Raw genomic sequence first — 22,936 nt, forward strand, 5'->3', positions numbered from 1 at the left:
ACGATCATTTAGGAAAGTGTGCGCGAGTGAATGCGGTCGTTTAGTAAGTTGGCACTATCGTATAGGTTTCGAAAATATTAAGCGATCGTTTGCTAAACACTCCGTGACAAGTCTTGAGGAACAAGACAATACCTTTAAACAATTTAATGGACTGTTATTAACTTGCATGCATGCATTAAATCTATCTAATTCACCTTTCTAAGTAGGTTCCCAAGTAGGGGTGTTACGTTTCCGTCAACTTAAATACTCCAACCTAGACATAACTCGCCTTAGACAAAAGGTCCCTTATAGATAGATTTGCTACACTTTAACCTTTTATTAGTCAATCTAATCCTATTAAACTGATTAAAAGATTAAAGCCTAAGGTTGCTAATCATATTAGAACCGTGATCTTAGGTCTATGTTATCTAAGTTTTAAACATTTTAAAACCATGAATTAAACCCAAGTGAGCATGCATGTCTTTCTTATTGCTTTTAGTTCTAATTTCTCTTTAACCTTTAAAAATAAACGACTAAAACACATTGCCACACAACAAGGTATTTATAACGCTTATAAAGTAACCTATGTTTCATGCTTCATGCAATGTTCGATCATTATTATACATAACTTTTATATACAAGCAACAACCAAGTAAACATGCTTTCCATATACCCTTATACTATAACAATTATAATATAAAGATGATTTATATCAATGCCTTTTATGCATGCATGCATATAACTCTTATATTATATGATGTATGAGCATGCTCTTACGTAATTTAAAGCATGCTTCTCTAAATCATAACATTTATAATAAAGAGATGATGCATGACCAGTGCATAACCTAAGGTGAGATTTTTCTATATGTACATACCAAATGACATAAAAAATAAACCATACATCACATGTATCAAACCACAGATTAATGGACCGGGATGAACCAGCTCAAAACCGGAATGAAAAATTCTAGCTATTACATTTTTCCATCGAGCAAACCGATTTATAGACAAACCGGGTCTTGAACCTTGGGCGAAGCTCCATCGTTTAGTAAACGCCTTTAGGTAAACGATCGTGTAGCGCACACTAGATGATAGCGCGAATTCTAAAGGACCACTTAGACAACAACGAGGCTGTGAAGCCTAATCATCTAGACGATCGCTTAACACGCGAAAGGTAAACAATTTACCACACTATTTACTTCGCGATCATATAGTCAGTAACTAAGCGATGAGACTTGCTGAGCTATACGATCGTCTAGTGCACGGGCGTTAAACGAAACCTGAATATCCGATACTTAATGATCGTCTACCCCATCGTCTACACGACCCGACCAACGTTTGGTCGTCTTCTTCCTCGAAGAATAGCAACCCTTGCTCTGAACTTCTTCATGAACAACTCAAAACTCAAACTAACTTCGAAATTACAGACTCGATAGCAATTAATTATGCCCAAAAACGCAAGGGCCTTACAATTAACTGGAAATGTAAAAGAATTTAACAAACTGAGGTTTCATCCCAGAAAACTCCATTAATCAACACATCCATAAACGATTTAACAATTAAAACAAAGAGTAGACATGTTTTACCCACCTAGAATATAAATGCAATTCTTAGTAGCAATGAATTTGGAATATCAGAAACCTGTCTCTAATACAATTTGAAGGAACTCTTATACAAGAGCACCTATGAGCGAAAGTAGATCTTTCCAATTCATTGTGACAGGATTTTCACATATACATTCACATATACAAATATGTATTAACAACGCTAAATTACTGGCATGCTTAAAAGATAAATAAACAAGAGACCAAGAGAACATACCGGTTGAAGACTTTCTTCTCAGCAAATCTCGCTCTCTCTACGAATGACCTCTCGCTCGTGCTAGACTAGCAAGCAATCATCCAGCAACACCCCGATTGTCTACATGAACGGCTTCGCACGAACAACAGGAAACGGGGATGACACCACCACTCGGAGCCCTCAGTATTCTTGGAGCGAGAATCCAAAGGGTAGGCTTTATTCGGATTTGGTAGAGGTGGGGAGGAAAGGCTATCGTGTACAAAAGATCAAACAAGTGGGAGAAGTAAAAGACTATCGTATAGTCATGTGCTTGATCGTTTAGGCCAGGTACATGATCGTGTAGGAAAAGATAGGCGATCGTCTATACGATTGTTTAGTTAAGCACAGGCGCTAAGCGATCGTTTAGGAAAGTACGGGCGGGTGAATGCGGTCGTTTAGTAAGTTGGCACTATTATATAGGCTCCGAAATACTAAGCGATCGTTTGCTAAACACTGCGTGAGCAATTATGCGTGTATCTTGCAAAATGAAAACCATTTTCATTTTATTCTTCAGTTACGAAAACTGAATTGAACTTCCCACTATCTTATGGTTGCGGAGAAAACGTCAGACACTTATCTGATAACTGTCCAATTAATAAAATAATAAATATAATCATATTATATTCATAACCTATAGTTTGATATCATATATCAACCATAGTGTTTTCTTCTCTACTTGATATAAATCATATTTATATCCAATTTCCTCCAAGTTAATGTATCTCATACATTTAGTCAATCATATCATAAATAATTAACCAGTTCAATTATATCATATATAATCGAACTCTCTCTTGTCAATTTGAACATTTCAAATTGACCCAAAAACTGATTCTCAACTTGTACCCAAGCTACCAAGGGGACCTTATGGACCTATGGCTCGAAGCTTCAATAGTACGTGAATAGCTGGCTAAACTCTTTAGCCAAGAGATCTACCATCCGTTAACTACCAGGCATTCCATTAAAGACCGATAGTTGAACTCTTCTTACCATGGATATATTTCTGTGTCCACCTGATATAACCAATCATGAGTACGATAACCCTTCACAGATGCTAGTAAGTATAGTTGGGCTAATTTACCATTTTGCCCCTGTAGTTACATCTCACTCCTTAAGTACCACTGATCCCTTTAATGAACAATACAACATAGTCCAACTATGTGTGAACACCTCTCGGGCCATGAGAAGGTGTGTTGTGCCATATCGTTCAAGCCCTAGGATCAGCCCTTAAGGGAGCTATCTATCTACTTACCCCTACTTCGGGGAAGGAGTGAATTCCATCTTGTGTAGCTGAGTTCCCAGCTCCCAAATCAGACTAATCCCTAAAGTGGTAGGTTTGAGTCAGCAACCTGGCTCACACCCATGCAAATCATAGTACCGCCCTCAATGGTATGAGTTCCCAACTCAATCACGATTGAGGTCATGCTTTACTTATGGTCATCCTAGTGAAGTGAAGTCTCTGTCATGAATGATGTTATATAACAAGACATTAACACTTCGTGGTTAAGTCTTATATAAACTCTTTGTATAGGACGCCCCTGCTCACATGTCTCCTACACGAATGATTAGGATTAGACTATCTGTGACAAGTCACGACACTTGTAACTATTCCACAAAGCAAGCCGCATTCGTAGTGTTACCAGGATAAGGTTTCTCTCCTATATCCATCTACTACAGACCATTTCGGTTATCACTTAAGACATGATCCACTTGTATGTCACCATATACATGCTTAAGTTACATAATGACAACTAGGGATTTTATGTTTATTGGTTTGTGGCAAAACAAATAAAACATTCAAATGTGCAAAGTCAAGAAGTGAAGTAAATATCATATATTATACATCACAAGCGTTCGTACAAATTGTTTACAAACTACAGGACACAATACTTTAGGGCATCATCCCCAATAGCCAATGCATAGGGTTGCTTGCTCTTAACACGGCTCCTCTTGGCGTGCACAACCAACACATGGCTTTTCTTCACTCGGCCACACTTGGCTTCCTTAAGAGCCAACTAACCTCAACAAATAAGTAAGGCCAACGCATGGCTCACCTCCAACGCCTAACACCTAAGCCAACACATGAGCTACATACTAACAACACTTAGCCAATTTCTAGCTTCACCCAAGAGTCATGCTTCCAAACTTAAACATTTCTTCTAACTTTTCACCATTTTCCCTACAATTAAACATTAATTCTCACATTAACCTACTCACCATACTGGTCTCAGTAGTGAACATACACAAGTAGGGAAATTAGGTTCAGGGTTTACATTTTACCTCCCCCTTAAGAAAATTTCGTCATCGAAATTCTGCTACAAGTCCGTCAATTAAACAACTGCGGATACTTATTTTTCATTTGCTCCTTAGCTTCCCATGTAGATTCCTCAATGCTATGATTCCTCCATAATACCTTTACTAAAGGCAATGGGAACTTATTTTTAATTGTCACCTGATTCAATTGTCTATAGTCTATACATAATCTGAGAGTACCGTCTTTCTTCTTGACAAACAAGACCGGTGTTCCCTAAGGCGACACACTGGGCCTGGGAAATAAGTGCTGTGCCTGGAACTAAATCAATAGTAAACTCAACTTCCCTATCAGGTGGTAAACCTGGTAACTCTTCAGGGAAAACATCTAAGAATTCCTGTACCACAGGTACATGTTCAGGTTTTAGCTTCCTATTTTATGAAACAGCCACATAGGCTAAATAAGCTTCATATCCCTTACTCAGTTGCTTCCTAGCCTTCACTGCCGATATTAAACTTCCTAGAAGTATTCTTTTACCTCCTACAAGTGTTATCTCTTGTTCACCTGGCTTTCTAAATACTATCTCTTTCTTAAAACAATCCACAGTGACATAATGTTTACTCAGGAAATCCATGCCTAAGATAACATCAAATTCTAACAACTCTAGTGGAATCAGGTCAAACTATAAGTTGTGATTCCTAATAACTATTTCACAATTCCTATAATACTCATGTACAATTAGAGTATCTCCTACAGGTGTAGAAATAAACAAATACCCATTCATACGCTCAAGCACTCTATCTATATGCAATACAAACATGCTAGATATGAATAAGTGCATAGCACAAGGATCAAATAACACATAAGCGGACCAGTTACATAAAGTTATCATACCAGTTACGACATCTAGAGACTCTTCCGCTTCGTAGTGGGTCACAGATTATACTCTACCCTGTTGCCATTGGGATCGTCCTGCTACCCTTTTCTGCTTAGCTGCACCGAATCCCTCATCTCCGGCTTTGGTCGCTCTAAGTTGGTCTACAACCTGGGAAACTACTCTCTGTTCACCTTGTGCTTCACGAACTAGCTGGGGACAATCTTTCTTGAAGTGCCTCGCCTGTCTGCACTGGTAACAAACATTTCAGTCTCCATAACATATCCCTGTATGGCGCTTACCATAGTTCGGACACAGTGGCCTCTTTTCTGTATTAGCTACTGACTCGCTAGTACGACTTGTTACTGATCTACCACTTAGTCCAGCTACAGCTCTTGACCTCTTCCTACTTAGAGCTGGCCTGTGCCTTCCTAACTCCTCATACCTGACTGTCCAGAGAACGGGGGTCTAAAACTCTTACTTCTCATCTCTACTAGAGTCTTGTGTTACTCCGCACTCTTCTGGAGTTGGTCTACTTCCACTACACTCCGCTCAACTCTAATAGCTGTCTCAACTAACTGAGTGAAATCCACCCAATTAGCTGTAGAGGTAACGGGAATATGTATCTTCTTCCTTAGGCCATTCTTAAATCTCCTACATCTCTCTTTCTCTCCCGTAATGATTGGAAGGGCATACTGAGATAACTTCGTAAATCTCTACTCGTATTGAACGATCGTCATCAATCCCTGAGTTAGCCTAAGAAACTCATCCTTCTTTGCTTCCCTGAAAGAACTAGGGTAGTATTTATCCTCAAATACTTTCCTAAACTCAGGCCAAGACATAGCTTCTAAATTACTCCTCCTGGCCTCCATCACTTTCCACCATTTCTTAGCCCCTTTCTGCAACAGGAATGCCGCTAACTCGACCTTACGATCCTCAGGGCATCTCATAACACTAAAGAATTTCTCAATCAAGTCCAACTAGACCTCAGAATCTACTGGATCTGTGGCTCCATCAAACATTGTGGCACCTAAAGCTTTCAGCCTCTCGACGCCATATTTCTTCTCTGGATCTGTTTGGATTGATCCCACACTTGACGCTAGTCTCTGGGCGATCTTATCAAATACTCAGTCCTTCAACTGGGGATCCGTTCCCACTCGTGGGGTACTCGACCCATTTTCAGAAGTTGTCTCTTGCCCTACTAGCTCTCTAACTCTCTTCCCCTTTGGATTTAAGTCCTGTCTAACTTCAAGGCCTCCACTGGTAAGGTCAACATTCTTCTCCTCTGTCTGTCTACTCAACCTGCCACTTTTCCTCGACATATTTGCCTAATTAATAAGTACACATGTTAGGGGCTTACTTAAGGGACTTAGTATAATGCATGAACTCTCTCTTTCACCCAAAATCTTATGCTCTGATACCAACCTGTCACACCCCCTCTCAGACTACTCTCTTAACCTAGAAGAAGACATGACTACAGCAGTTATCAACCTTTTTGTTGACACTTACTGATTACTAACTCTTTTTAAACAATCTGATAACAACATGCAATCTGAAACACAACGGCTGCCACTATGGCCAAACAAACATTAACCATCAAACACAAAACATTTACAGTGTTTACAACACAAGTCTCATAAGTCCCAACTACCAAACTTAGTCCCTACATGAAAACAACTACAACATGTATACAAATATTTACAGTAACCACCTAGCTGATGAGTTACTAGAACTCATGACTTTAAGTGGCAAAGCAGATGCAGAGCTATCTACGGAGGATTTGACTGCTACCAGGGGAAAGAAAAGATTTGAAAAATGGAGTGAGCTACTAGTTTAGTGAGTGACTTAAGAAAGAAAATAGGTCCTCATGCATAAGTCTTAATAAAGAGATCATATTGAAACATAAGTCTTTACAGTAACTTTGTACTGAAACATAAACTTTCCAAGCATTAAACATGTAAAGTTGTTTTCATTAAAAAACATTAAACTGATCCTTAGTTGAGAGTAACCCTACTATGGTTAAATCCCAACGTCAATTCTTTAGTCAAGAGAGAACCCTTTTGCTCAATCTCTGACGCCAAACTACCTACATGCTAGTGGTTATAACTAAGTACCGTCATACCTTAGGTACTATTGCTTAGATAACTTCCCAGTGTCCTTCAGTATCGAGCTGTTCAAATACCTATTCAATGTTCTACAATATCGAGCTTGAAGTAACATTAGTCATACTAAGACTTACTCTTTAAAGCATGTAAACCTAAACATAAATAGTTTTACAACATACTTTCATATATAGCATGCGTTTGAAAACATAAACTCGTAGTTTGCTTGGAAAACTACTTTGTAAAATAGCTAGTATGAGAATAATCTTTCTTAAAATCATGGATTCTTTAAAAACATTATAAATACTTAGTCACTCACCACTTTAGGGCTACTTCTTAAAGATTGATATGCTTCTAGCAATGGTATCAATCTTGTGGACACAACAACCTGTATTTAGCTACTATCAATGGTCTCCTTTTTTAGACTAACTCTTAGTTAAACTTGCGTTCAGCCTTCCCCTAGAAGACTTTCACTCAAACGCATACCTTGCTATAGGTCAAGTACTTAGAAATTTCCTTGAGATTTTGGCTCTTGCTATGCGATCGACACACCTCACCAACGCATTCCCACTATGCAACCAACACTTGCTTTAAGTGTTCCTTCAGCTACACATGGTCATTCAAAAATGCCTCTATGCGTCCAAGACTTCAATGCAAGTCTCCTTAGCCTAAATAGCAGGTTAAAGACATAGGAGTGCTCAACCCTTAATCTGCCCAAGCGCCTATTGTGAGCTGCCAACTTACTCAACCCAAGAAGCTACTTGCTTGTTCATAGAATTCCAGATTCTATTTATTTCATTAATAACTCAAATTCTAAAGCTCATATCAAGAACTTCCTTCTACAAACTTGTCTAGAATTTTCTTAAGAAGCTTACCATAAAATTCCAGCTTCAAACTCTTTGTGGTTTGTCCTGGAGCCTCAATTCTTCATCGACGGCTCGAATTCACATGTGAACTGAACCTCTTGTCACTTTCTTCCTTCTTCGGCCTTATTTCGATGAGATCTTCTTCCGGAAGCACCAAGAAATCTTAATTTTCATGGAGGAATTGTTCAAACTGAGCTTTTGAAGTTCATCCTCCCTTTTATACTACCTCCCACCATTTATCATAAATGCTTAGCATGACACCTCCAACTCAAGTGGACTTAATTTCAGAGACTAGATAGCTGGTGACTCTAATCGGTGGTTAAGACTGATTACTTCACCTACTATCAGCGCATGCTTCTAACTAGGTTTAACGCACACCATAGTTATCACGTAAACCTATTCCAACGCATGTGCTTTGTGCCTTGGCCTCCCCTTGGCTTCAATTATCACAACTCTAGCCCTTTCAGCTTTGCAAAGCTTGACCAATGCAAGCTCTACTCATCGCATGCCAAGCCTGACCAACACACTATTGGGGTTGATGCCCTAAAGTCTCGTGTCCTATAGTTTGTAAACAGTTTGTATGAATGCTTGTGTTGTATAATATATGATATTTTACTTCACTTCATGATTTTGCTCAGTTGTTTGTTTTATTTTCTTTACCACAGCTCAGTTGTTTGTTTTATTTTCTTTACCACAAACCAATAAACATAAAATCCTTGGTTATATATATGTAACTTAAGTATGTATGTGGTGACATACAAGTGGATCATGTCTTGAGTGATAACCAAAATGGTATGTAGTATATGGTTATAGGAGGGAAACCTTATCCTGGTAACGCTACGGATGCAAACCGCTTTATGGAATGGTCACAAGTGTTGTGACTTATCAGAGATGGTCTGATCCTGATTATTCGTGTAGGGGACATGCGAGCATGGGCGTCCTATACAAAGAGTTTGTATAAGACCTGACCATGAAGTGTTAACGTCTTGTTATATAACACCGTTCATGACAAAGACTTCACTTCACTAGGATAACCATGGGTAACATGACCTCAATCTTGAGTGAGTTAGGAATTCCTACCATTGAAAGTGGTCCTTTGATTTGTATGGGTGTGAGTGGCCAGGTCGTCGACTCAAACCTACCATTTTGGGGACTCGTCTGATTTGGGAGCTGGAAACTCAGCTACACAAGATGGAATTCACTTCTTCCCCGAAGCAGAGGCAAGTAGATAGATAGCTCCCTTAAGGGCTGATTTCAGGGCTTGAACGATGTGGCACCACACATCTTCTCTTAGCCTGAGATGTGTTCACACATAGTTGGACTATGTTGTATTGTTCATTACAGGAATCAGTGGTACTTAAGGAGTGTGATGTAACTATAGGGGCAAAACGGTAAATTGGCCCAACTGTACTTACGAGTACCTGTGAAGGGTCATCGTACTCATGATTGGTTATATCCGATGGACACATAAATATATTTGTGGTAAGAAGAGTTCAGCTGTTAGTCTTTAGTGGAATGCCTGACAGTTAACGGATGGTGGATCTCGTGGCTAAAGAGTTTAGTCAGTTAATCATGTACTGTTGGAGCTTTGAGCCACAGGTCCATAAGTTTCCCTAGGTAGCTTGGATAAATTCGAGAATCAGTTTTTGGGTTAGTTTGAAATGTTCAAATTGACAAAAGGGAGTTCGATTATATATGATATAATTAATATGATGTATGAGATACATTAATTGGAGGATTTGATATAAATATGATTTATATTAATTAAAGGAGAAAAGAACTATGGTTTAAATGTTACATATGATGTGATATTAAAACTATAGGTTATAAATATAATATGATAAGTTAGTTATTATATTTATTTATAATTAAGACAGTTATATGATAATTGTGGGCGGTTTCTCCTTTAACCGTGCGTAAAAATGGGAGGGTATGTTCAGTTTTCATAACTGAAGGATAAAACTAAAAGATTTTTCATTTTTTCAACACATCGCTTCATTAAGTGCTTTTACTAATCGTTTAACTGACTAGAGACTACATGATAGCCTTCTAAGCAAGAGCCTAAACGATCGTGTAAAACACCTTTTACTAAACGATCGTGTAGACGATCTAGTGTGTTTTATTAATCGATCGCGTGCCAAACGAGATTCACTAGATGATCGTATATATGATCAAGCCTGTTTTTCTAAACGATCGTGTACCTTCAAGTTTTACTAAACGATCAAGCATATACAGTTTATGCGATAGACAGTACATTATCCCACTTGCTTGGTTGTATAGTTCAATTGTTGTTTCCTCCATCCCTCTATCAAATCTAACAGAGCCCACACCTCCTAGATTCTCACTCCGAGAATACCAAGGGATTCAAGTAGTGGTGTCTAAGAGGTTGCTTGTTCGTGGAGAAGATTGTTCGTGATCTAAGCAACAACGAGAGATTGGTTAGATGATTGTAGCGACGGCGTAAGGTTGTTGTTCCAGTTCTTCCTGAGAGCGAGAGATCTTAAGAAGAAACATTCTTCAAAGGTAAGTCTTTCACTCCTTTTTGTATTTATTTTTTAAAGCGTGTTGTAATTAGTTAGAAGATGCATAATTGTTTTGTATGTTTGTGAATGCCTTTAATTCTGTCACAATGGGCTTGGAAATATCCTGCTTCCGCTCATGGGTTCTCTTGGATAAGAGATCCTTCACAAAATGCTAGCACTATCACAGGTGTCGTATATTGACAAGATGCTTCTCAAGTATTCGATGCAGAACACCAAAAGGGACCTATTACCTTTTAGGCACAAAGTTATTTTATCTAAGGAACGGTGTCCTGAGACAACTCAAGAGGTTGAAGATATGAGACGAGTCCTCTATGCATCTGTCGTGGGTAGTTTGATGTATGCGATGTCATGTACTAGACCTGACATTAGGGATAATTAGTAGATATCATTCTAATCTAGGATTAGATCACTGGATAGCCGTTAAGAACATCCTCAAGTATCTATGGAGAACGAGGGACTACATATTTGTATATGGTTCTAAGGATTTGATCCTTATAGAAAACACAGACTTTGATTTTCAAATTGATAGGGATTCTTGAAAATCCACATCAGGATCAATGTTCACTCTTAACAGAAGGGCAGTAGTATGGCGAAGCACCAAGCAGGAGTGCATTGCGAACTCCACCATGGAGGCTGAGTATGTAGCGGCTTGTGAAGCTGTTAAGGAGGTCGTTTGGCTCAGAAAATTCCCGATTGATCTGGAAGTTGTTCCAGACATGTCAAAGCTCATCACACTTTATTGTGATAATAGTGGTGCTGTGGCTAATTCCCGTGAGCCTAGGAGTCATAAGCGTGACAAACACATAGAGCGAAAGTATCATCTCATCTGAGAGATTCTGCATCAAGGGGACGTGATTTTCATGAAGATAGCTTCGTAGCACAACGTTGCTGATCCATTTATGAAAGCCCTCACGGCTATAATGTTTGAGGGTCACCTGCAGATTATGGGTCTATGGGGAAAACCACGGCTGGACTAGGGTAAGTGAGAGATCTTGTACTGGGCGTGTTATGCCATAGTTTATTGTTTTATGTACTTGTATTTTATTATCTTGTACACTCCACTAGCTTTAGGACAAGTGGGAGATTGTTGGGGTTGATGCCCTAAATCTTGTAGGGTCCTATAATTTGTAAACCTTGTATGAACAAACTCTTATGTGATTAATGATATATGATATTTTTAATCATTTTGTCTATAAAATATGTGATATTGTAGTTGCATAAACCACAAACCAATAAACTAACATCCAAGGTTATCGTTGTAACTTAAACATGTATGTGAAGACATATAGGTGGATCATATTTAAGTGATAACCTAAATGGTCTGTAGTATATGGATAAGGCTGAATTCCTTATCCTAGTGACACTACGAGTAAAACCCACTTTGTAGGTGTTATAATTGTTGTAAAGTGCTACAAATGATCTGATCCTGATCATTTATGTATTAAACATGCGAGTGGGGATATTCTATACAAAGAAGTTTGTATAAGACTAGATCACGAAATATTTAGTCTCATTATATAACACCATTCATAATAGAGACTTTCATTTCATCAGGATGACCATAGGTAACATAACCTTAATTCTGAGTGAGTTGTGAACTCTTGCCTATGAGAATGGTCCTTTGATTTGTATGGGTGAGAGTGGCCAGATCGCTGACTCAACAAGCCTACCATTTTGGGGATTCGTCTGATTGGGTAGTTGGGAACACAACTACACAAGATGAAATTCACTCCTTTCTCGAAGCAGGGATAAGTAGATAAATTGCTCCCTTAAGAGCTGATTCCGGGTCTTGAACAATGTGGTGCCATACCCTCTTTTGGCCCGAGAGGGATTTAGTCATAGTGGGACTATGATCTATTGTTCATTAGAGGAATCAATGGTACTTAAGGAGTTAGATGTAACTATGGGGGCAAAACGATATTTGGCCTAGCTGTACTTACGAGCAATTTGTGAAAGATCATCGTACTATTGATTAGTTATATCCAATGGACACAGAAATATATCTGTAGTGCGAAGAGTGCAGCTGTCGGTATTTAGTGGAGTGCTCGAAAATTAACGGATAGTGGATAATGTAATTAAAGAGTTTAATTAATTATTGATGTATCGTTGGAGCTTTAAGCTACAAGTCCACAAGGCCTCCTTGGTAGCTCAAAATGATTTAGTTGAGAATCAGTTTTTAGGTTAATTTGAATTGTTCAAATTAATAAGAGGGAATTTAATTATATATGATATAATTAAATTGATTCAATTATATATGATATGATTGTTAATAATATATTTGGTACATTATTGTTTAATTGAAGGAAATAGATATCTGAACGGGAATCAAATAGTTATTAAAATTTAATATAAATATGATTTATATTAAATGTCATAAAATAGAGAAAAAGAACTATAATTTATATTGTATATGATATAATATTAAAACTATAGATTATGTGTTATATTTGATATAACATATAACTTAATATAAATAAGATATGATAAGTTAGTTATCATATTTATTTATATAAATTTTATTATTTTGGATAATAATTCCTCATTTCTCTCCAACCACCTTAGTGGGTGGTTAAGTGGTTTTATGGAAAATAAAAGAATTTATTTTTTCTTTTCTTCTTTACAAACATACGTTGAACACTACACGATTGAAGTTTTCTATATGATAGAGTGAACAAAAACGTTATGTATCTTCTTCTATCTTTTTCCCCCCTTCAAACTCAAACTCACCCCTCCTAACCAAAATAGTTAGAGCCCATAACTCCTGGACTCTCACCCTGAGTATACTGAAGGCTCCAATGGTTGTGTCTCTTGTTGGTTCAAGAATTCTTGAAGAGGGTCTTCAAGGTTTGCTGAGTTCGAGGTTCGTGACAAATCGAGGGATTTACAAGAAGAAGGGTTCTTCAAAGGTAGTATCGCTTGAACTCTATTTCTTTATAAAAGCATGTTGTGATTTATTTAAGAATGCGTATCTTGTATGTTTACTGTAAATTTGTTTTTTCAATCAAAATGGAATTTGGACGATCCACTTCTGTTCAAGGATCTCTAAAAAACGAGTTCCTTCATTGTCCTGTTGTCTTCCTTTCTACAGTTAATAACACTCCAACTTGGCATTTTCAGTTGGGGCATCCAACAACGTTTTGAAACTTGTTCTTTCACAATGTCAGTTGTTTTCTTCTAATGTTAATACCTTTTATAATGCTTATCAACTTGCTAAGAGTCATCGTCTCCCCTCTCCCAATGTTATAACAAAAACTAGTGCACCTTTTCAACTCGTTCGTTCCGATGTATGGGAACCTTCCCCTCAAATTTCTATTAATGGAACTCGTTTCTTTCTTCTATTTGTTGATTGACTATACTTGCTTTTCTTGTTTATATCTTCTCAAATCTAAAGATGAGGCTTTCTCGCGTTTTTTAAATTTCAAGCAACTTATGGAAATACAATTTGACAAGAAAATTAAAAGTCTTCAAACAGATTGGGGTGGTGAATTTCAATGTTGCGCTCTCATGGTATCATTCATAGAGTCTCATGCCCTCACACTCCTCAACAAAATGGTTGAGTTGAGCGTAAACATCGTCTTGTCGTTGAGATGAGTTTGTCCTTACCTGTCACTCTAGAATTCATTAACTTTTTGGAGTTTTTCTTTCCAAACTGCTATTTACTTTATTAATAGATTACCAACCCTTGTTCTCTAAAATTCCTCTCCTTACCAAAAACTTTATGGTCACTTACCTGATTATTCTCTTCTTCGAGCCAAAGGTCTTGCTTGTTTTCCTTTTCTTAGACCTTATAACTGACATAAACTCTTATTTCGCTCCATTGAATGTTTTTTCCTTAGCTATAGCACAAATCACAAGGGTTACTTATGTCTTGATCCATCCTTCGATCGGTTCGGTTATATGTTTCTAGACATGTTGTCTTCAATGAAAATGTTTTTCCTTGCTCTCGTTCTTCTTTTCAATTTGGCAAAGTCAAAAGCTATCATCCAGATCATTCTTTTTATCATCCTACCCCCTTTTATATTAATCCTTCTCCCACTCCCTCCGTTCTCTCTAATGGTTCTAAACCATTAACTATTAATTCCCCTATCAAGTCTTCTACTTCTTCGGTTCTTCCTAGTTTTTCACCATTAGCTCCCCCAGTTCTCGCTCTTCTACCTTCAAGTTCTACTCCCATGGTCTCGCCTGTCTCATCCTCCTCTTCCATGTCCTCCGCTTCCGCTTCACCAAATCAACATCGTGTTCACCACGCACGAATACAGGCCACTGACGCTCCGTTATCTCCGCCCAATAACATTTCTATTTCTTCCCCCTCCCTTTCCTCTTCGGCCATGCCCTTTGCTAATGCCCCTGCCTCTCCCATATCCTCCTCTTCCACAGACTTTTCTCCTTTACCCATTACCGTATCTTTACCTCCTCCACCTACCAATACTCATCCTATGATCACAAGATTAAAAGATGGCATTTTTAAACCAAAAGTTTGGACAGCTCAATCCAGCCTTGTTCCTTCTATACCTATAGAACTAACAAATTTTCGTGTTGTTGTTAAAGTGTTGAATGGAAAGAAGCTATGGATAGAGAGTATAAGGCATTGGTGTAGAATAAAACTTGGGTTCTTGTTCCTCCTTCGTCTCACTTTAAAGTGCAAATGGGTGTACAAAATTAAGCTTAACCCAAATGGAGATGTTGAGAGGTATAAGGCACGTCTTGTTGCTCGTGGTTATGATCAAGCTTATGGTATTGATTACTTTGAGACGTTTAGTCCGCTACTATATGGATAATCCTAAGCCTTACTATTCAGTTTGAATGGCATACCACCTGGTTTTGTCGATCCGTGTCACCCATCTCATATTTGTAAGCTTCAAAAGGCTTTCCATGCTTGAAACAAAATCCTTAGGAATGGTTTCTTAAGTTGAGTTCTTGCTTACTTCGTTAGAATTTTATTGCCTCAAAGTCCAATAGCTCCATGTTTATATATAACGAAAACTCAGTTATAGCCATTATACTGATTTAGAAAGAAAAAAATGAAGAGGAAGCAATGAAGAAGAGAGAAAGAGGAAGGAAGCAACATAACTGAGGGGGAGGTAAAACAGAAAACACACGTTGAACGACGAGTTAAAAAAAATTCCTGCGTATATGTTAAAATAATAATAAATTAGAAATTATAAAACTCCAAACTACCCAAGCATGCAAATGAGATGTTATAAATCCCCAATGAGAAAAATTATTAATTGCACTTTAATTAAAACCAACCAAAATTAACAACCTACCTTTTGAATGGGCTGAGAAACGTGAAACCCCAAATTCATATTCTCCAAAAGTAAAATCCATTTTTGCACCAATCACTTCTAACCTTGGACGGTGTGAGCAGCAACAGTACCGGGTGACAACAATCACGATCGGCAACGATGGTGTTTTAAAGACAATTGATGGATGTTGACAAAAGGGGGCAAGCTTGCAGAGGCTGGTTACAACGAGCGACATCAATCGATAAAATATGGGAGGGAGAGGGAGAGATGGCACGCGACTTACCCACAGTGGTTGAGGATTGACGGTATGCAATGGTTGACAACAAGCGACGGTCGTTGGTAGGTAGCAACTAGCGGTAGCTGGTTGTAGGTTAGAATTTATAGGTCTCACAGGAAGAAGGAAAAGATGGAGTTTACATTCAAGGTAGTTCTCGCGAAGGAGAAGATAGGGAATTCTTAACCTAAATTTGACTTTCACTTTTTACCCTTTCCGAATTAAATCTTTTAATGAATTTCTTAAACCAGATCAAATAAAATGGAGTTACAAAGTCAAAATTTAGAAAGGTAGTATAATATGAGATTTAAAAACTCAAATCAACGTTCGAAGATTGAACATTTTTTTAAAAACAAATTTGAACCATTTTCAAATTAATAACTAAATACTAAACTTCAGGTTTAAAACGAAATTATTATATTGATAAAACTAAATTTTAAAATAAGAAGAATAGGTGAAAAACGTAATAAATATATCTTCTTCTTGTTTAAAATAAAATTTTATTGAAAATAATGATAAAATCAATTTATAAATCGTTTACAAGAAAATTATAGTAATATATTGATAAAAAAAGAAAAATCTTACAATCATATGATTTAGTTAAGATTAATGAAAAAGTGATTTATGGAAAGTAATATAATATGAGATTCAAAATTCATGTGAAAATTTGAAGATAGAAAATTCTTTAGATATGAATTTGGAGGATTTTCAAACTAAAATCGAAATTCATGCCAAAACATCTACATGCAAAGAGGAAATTCATCCATACTAAATATCTGTAAGAAAACTGAAATAACCAAAATTGTATATTAGATGAATTAATTACCGTATAATTAATGAAATTATTGGATTAATTATAATGCAACTAAAGAAGTTGTTAAGGTAATTTTTAATAGTAAGTATAGAGCTTTCTTTAATGCATCTTAAAAATAGAGCCTTTCTTTATGGTAAAAGTTAACAATATCAGACATGTTGTTGGAGGTTTTGGAAGAGGAACCCAATATATAATGTAATTAAAGGCTTTGGTTGACAAGATGAAATATTGTCAACTATAAAATAAACATTGTTATAGGAGGATTCTGAAACAAAGTATAACAACCATAGTACATCTTTATCCTCCACGATCCTAATATCGTTATGATTGCTACAACTATTACAATACATTGTTAACTTAAAAAATAATATATTCAAAAGTTGGAAAGACCTTAGATTGGATCAAACCGACAAAATGGTTAAAAGGTGTGTTTGAAGCAACATAAACTTCAATAAATCAAACATCATGAATATTCGAACAAGTCTAATTAATAAAGATATCGGATTAATTACATTGCAATTAAAAAGGATGACGGGGGCATTTTAGGATTTTTGAAAATTGGACTCACATGTCATTCATGTATTTGATATAATTAAAAAAAATCAATGTTTTGCTATTTTTCTAAATGATAGTGTAATTAGTGCTATATTACTGATTATCCCAAAGAAAAGTCTAGCCCTATGAACCTAGATTAATTGGTTAGGTTGGCTTGGGATTGGACTTGGTCAAATCCTAGTTCAAAACTAACCAATCAAACCTCTATGTGAAACAAAAGTTTGAGATCACGCTTAGTGAATTAGTATATAGTTGGTCGATCCACTTAGTTGAGATACCCTAAGCCAATCCCATATAAATAGGAAGAGAAGTTCTCCTATAGGGGTAAGCTCACAAAACAAAATCTTTGCTCTATGCTACACATAAAAACTCAAACTTGACTTTTAAGTATGAGAGTATATGTCATGAGCACCACACCTATGTACTATTTTCTTATTTTGCAGGTGTTTGTCTTCAAAATATCATCCTTGAAATTGTATGAATCAAATTTAACCAACAAAGATGAAAGAAGAAACTAATAAAGTGGATAATTGATTTTGTCACCAAAATAAGTGAAAATTTTGGAGAATTATTAAATTATTAAAATATTTCTTACTTGTGTGTGATTTGGTGAAAAGTAGTTACATCAGTTTTAAAGATAGAATCCCTATCATTGTCAATAATTCACTCAAGAGTTTGATATATCTATATCGATAAGGATATTAACGACAATGAAAAAGATGTCAATGAAACATATATATTGATATTTTCACCGTCACAAAATGTTGATAATGTCACTTTTTTGTTAAAGATCAATATCTTGACCACCACAATGTTTTAACTCAAAAGGTGCATATAATGACACTTTCACATTCTCAATTAAATACATCTCAAGTCAAATTGTTAAATGTCAAAACTGCTAAATAATGATAGAAAGTTATTTTTTAAAACCATGACTTTACAAATGATCACACATAAATAAGTATTACACTCATAGCAATGAAACACATTTTTATATTCTTCCATCATTTGTTCATTGTTGCACTGAATCGGTATTGATTGAGAATGGATGAAAGGAAATTGTATTTGCTTTCTTCCTTCTCTATTATTACACTGGTTAATTACCATTTAAATGTTTATCATTAGATTTAATTTTATTTTTTGCTTACATAAAGTTTCATTATCAGAACCACCTAAGGATTAATTTAAATCTTAATTTTCAACCATAAACATAAACAAAACTAAAGAATGACAATAAATTTAGGAAAACATGAGGGCTGAATTTCTTGACATGGGCTGTATACATAGCTTCCCCTCCAAGAAGACTTGAAAGCTGAAGACGAGCATGGACTCTAACCATTGCTTGTAAGCAGGCACAACATCGCATGCCACGTCGACGGACCGATGCCAATGTTTATGTACCTTGTCGCAGGAACTAAGGGCACGATTTCATTGCCATTTGGAATTGATCGGGCACACGCAGTAAAGGAGCTTGAACACTACCAGGTTTGCCTAACTGACCACAGGCAGCCATTTGGTCATCACCTCTACTTAGTCGCAAGAAAACAGTCAACCCGGCTTCAGCCAAAACATTTCGAAACTCGATCATCTTCTCCTTGCAAGTAGGTCTAAATTGAGATCCACAATGTGGATTAAATGAAATAAGGTTAATCTTGCATGGAATACCCTGGACAAGATCAACGATCCTCTTTGCATCTTCAGTGCTACATGAAAAATAAAACAAAAGATAAAAAATGATTGTAAAGGAAAAATTGATAAAATCATCAACTATAGATCCAGTTGAAGCAATGGTTTAGGTCCAAAACATAGAAGTTGTAATATACCTGTCATTAACCCCAGCAAGCATCACGTATTCAAAAAGAACCTTGTACTTGTGCTTGCAGCGAAGTTCCTCGCGTAAAGTCTGAAGAAGCAAGTCTAACTTATACTTTCGGTTTATTGGCATGATCCAATTCCTAACCTGCAACATTCATTTTCCCACTCAAGAGAACGGAATTCTTCACATTTTTTTAATTTCAAGCACTTGAGTAATGCCAACCGCAAGCACGTACCTCATCGGTAGTTGCATTCAAACTAACAGCTAAAGCACAGTTACATTCATTCAGGAAACGTTTCAGCTGGGGAACAAGTCCACTAGTTGAAACAGTGACCTTGCGTGGACTGAAATGAAGGCCTTGTTCATGAACCATTATATTTGCAGCTTTAATGACATTGTCAATGTTGTGAAGTGGCTCTCCCATTCCCTAACAATCAATTTCAGTTTTTCTGGTCAAAATATGGAAAAGGATAATGGTTCTCGCTGACGCTGAGACCACCCATTATATATGTCAGAAGGCTTTAATAACGGAAACAAAGAAGAGAGGAGGTATCCAGTTAAACCCAAAAACCCAACATAAATCTTCAATATGACTAAAAAACAAAGAAACTTTTTTAGATAAGGAAACATCGAAATTTTATCAGGGAAAAAAACTAAGAAGGCAAGAAATGTTTGCAAATCTTTTTCCAGTTAAATGCATGAAGGACTTGTGGCTTGGAATAGTCTACAAATGATCAAACAAAAGAACGTTGCAGGCACAACAAATTGAAAGAAAGTAGAATCATTCTTGCGTAAGAATGCCAAACCAACTAGGACCACCACCGATAAAATGTTGAAATCTTGCTTGGTAAATAAACCAGAAACTGAATAATATGGTAGATCATCATGTTAAAAGAATAAGCAAAATCCTAAACAAGACAAGAATTTCAATGTATTTCATTTTTCCTCTTGTATGTTAAATACTTTTAGATCTTGAACATACCATAAACACGACATTAGTAATTAAACCCACTTCACTAGTAAGCAAACGCCTTGCAAAAACTGCCTGTTCTACTATCTCAGCAGCAGTCAGATGTCTCTTCAGGCCCATCCTGAAAAATTGAATGAAAAATGAACAATCTGATCATTCTTGTTTACTTCAACTAAAATCCTGCTAAAACATCTAACTGAATCGAAGAATTGAAGCTTGCCTGCCAGTGTAGCAGAACTGACAGTTCATGGCACAACCCACTTGACTTGAAACGCAAACAGTAGTCCTGCCTCTATCGCAAGGTATAACAACAGTTTCTATTACCAATCCATCTTCCAGATCGAACAAAATCTGTAATATCCTGTGAGCTTTAAAATTAATCAGACGAATCTTTGAGGGCACAAACCCAAAGAACTAAAGGAAAGAACAATGATTTTGCAATGTGGAGCCAGAACACACAAAGAAACAAGAAGCAAAGAGAATTGAATGATTATAACAGCACTTACTAGAACGTAACCATACAGACCTTCCTCGTTCCATCAGATGATGGGAGAATTTCCCTCAAAGACAGTGCCCTGAACTCAGCGTTTTCAATCAACATTTTCTTAAAATCTTTGTTTAAACCTAAGATTTCATAGCATGGAAAAAGTCATTGGATAGAGTAGACAAGTTACGAGTTCCAACAAGAGGAAAGCAGATGAATGGAAAAATTGGCTATCAATGATCGGATGTCCCCGAGAGGGGCAAAAAATAGGCTATCAATGAAAGCATTAAAATCTAAAGAATGGTTCACATTCCAGATAAATTGAGAAAGCAAGAAGACCTTCTAATTCATCGCCGGTATGTGCCCAAATGTTATCCCCATAAAGACGCTTCCACAGCATTAAAGCTTGGCCAGGTCTGTATCCTCGTGCTTGAACCCATTCCTATCGGTGTATATATTCGAGTAAATACAAAAATTAGGACACGTGAATCAGAGCAAAGGGTTTTCTTCATCATACGTGGAGGACAAATAAGTGCAAATGAGAAAGAGAGAGTTTAGAAGGGACTTGCCTCAAGTTCGGTGTAAGACAGACCCTTTAGAAGCACCTTGGAGTTGGAATCACTATTAAAGATTTCTTTTTCCTCAGGCATAGCTACAAGAAAAGAGATCACCAAAAGTATCATTCAACAAAATGAGCGCAGAATTGAATGATAAGTAGTAAAAAAAATAGAGTAGAAGAATGTAAGAAGACAACGATAGAGGAACAGATGTTACAGCCGAACAAATGCGGGCATAGCATGGACATGATTATGGAATCAATTAAAAGTCAAAATATGGTTCTTATAGGTGGTTTAACAAAACATGTGCCAATTACCAAAATAGGAATATCAAATTGCAATAATTTGAAGAATGGTATAACTACAATAAACCTCAAATATTTAATAACTTATCAAAGAGTATATGTTGAAAATTTCAGGTGAACTAATTTTGGCAATATGGAATGAGCTAAAAGCCTAAAACTAGAAAGGTTACCTTTAGATAGACAACCCCAACTGTTGTTATGCAAAGAAAGCAACGAAGTAAACAAGGCAGAAGCAGTAACACTGTGCAATGGCATTAGAGACTGCATGCCTGATAATTCCCCTGGAAGCCTAAAGAACCAGAGACATTTAGCATAAAAACATTTCCTCGTGATGATTATTATCTTCAGTAAGCAGAGAAATGCGTAGAATCCCATAAATTGATCACCTCTTTGGGGATATAGAAGCTGAAAATAACATGGATTAAATCCAAGAAACTAGTAAGAAAGAAAACCTGAAGTTGGTAAGCCTCTGAACAGAGAAGCGGGCGTGAAGGAGAGCTCGAGCGGAAGAGGATGAAATTGCTAGGGTTTTCCAGGAACAGCAAGCCGCCATTTTCCCTTGGCTATCTGTTTCAAAATTTGAAAGTAAAAATGAGTAGAAAGTAGGAACGAACTTCGAAAATTGTTCGGAGTTCTGTAAGGCCGAAATCGAACCGTACTGGCCTCCCCAACACACACGTCTCCGCCTCTCTCTCTCTCCCCAAATGGATATTTGCATATTTAATTTAAGGGAAAAATATCTTCTTGATAGTTTGGTTTTTGGTCTAATTTCTATCGGGATCTAGTTTTTTTGGTCTAGTTTCTGTAATCTCTCGCTCTCATGAGCAATTGTATAACAATATCTCACTCCCACTGCAATCGTCTAGCAAGCCATCTCTCGCTCTAGTGAGCAATTATACAGCAATATCTTGCTCTCGCGGCAATCGTCTAGCAAGCAATCTCTCGCTCTCGTGAGCAATAATGAACTGTCTGATCCACGAACAATAACCCTTCACACTACCATTTGGCAATCTTGGTATTCTCAAGTGAAAATCCAGGAGGTGTGGGCTCTGGGTGAATTTGGTAGAGGGAAGAAAAAGAAAACGATCAAACTACATGATCAAGTAAGTGGGAGAAAGGTTTTTGTCTATCACATAGACTGAGAGTACTTATCGTTTAGTAATCTCTCGCTCTCGTGAGAAATTCACTAAATGAAGCGATGCCCTTGTAAAATTAAAACTCTTTTCATTTTATTCTTCAGTTATTAAAATTGAACCTAACCCCCCACTTCACGCACGGTTAAAGGAGAAACCAAATAACCAACTAAACAATTATCTCATAATCGTTTTTATTATAAATAAATATAATAACTAACATATCATATTATATTTATAACCTATAGTTTTAATATCACACCATATGTAATATTTAAACCATAGTTCTTTTCTCCTTTATTTAATATAAATCATATTTATATCAA

General features: G+C 36.8%; 1 protein-coding gene across 1 annotated transcript; it reads right to left on the reverse strand.

Annotated features, from left to right (window-relative positions):
• Positions 1-18,341: 18,341 nt before the first annotated feature.
• On the reverse strand, positions 18,342-22,176 carry LOC120089701 (dual-specificity RNA methyltransferase RlmN). Its single transcript, XM_039047066.1, has 11 exons — positions 22,132-22,176; positions 21,930-22,044; positions 21,648-21,766; positions 21,185-21,267; positions 20,955-21,057; positions 20,658-20,755; positions 20,352-20,482; positions 20,144-20,252; positions 19,397-19,588; positions 19,169-19,305; positions 18,342-19,048 (listed from the first exon to the last, which is right to left on the reverse strand). The coding sequence occupies exons 2-11, from the start codon at positions 22,028-22,030 to the stop codon at positions 18,760-18,762; spliced, it is 1,362 nt and encodes a 453-aa protein (XP_038902994.1). The 5' UTR covers positions 22,031-22,044; positions 22,132-22,176; the 3' UTR covers positions 18,342-18,759.
• Positions 22,177-22,936: the final 760 nt, after the last annotated feature.

The sequence above is a fragment of the Benincasa hispida genome, chromosome 11, assembly GCF_009727055.1.
Source record: "Benincasa hispida cultivar B227 chromosome 11, ASM972705v1, whole genome shotgun sequence".
Lineage (NCBI taxonomy): Eukaryota > Viridiplantae > Streptophyta > Magnoliopsida > Cucurbitales > Cucurbitaceae > Benincasa > Benincasa hispida.

Bases quoted from the DNA above. Each gene is read 5' to 3' on its own strand.
- LOC120089701 (XM_039047066.1), bottom strand. From the start codon at position 22,030: ATGGCGGCTTGCTGTTCCTGGAAAACCCTAGCAATTTCATCCTCTTCC. The intron at 20,483-20,657 runs GTCTGTATGGTT...AGGATATTACAG, and splicing joins CATCTGATGGAACGAGGAAG to ATTTTGTTCGATCTGGAAGA. The intron at 19,306-19,396 runs GTACGTGCTTGC...TGAATGTTGCAG, and splicing joins TGAATGCAACTACCGATGAG to GTTAGGAATTGGATCATGCC.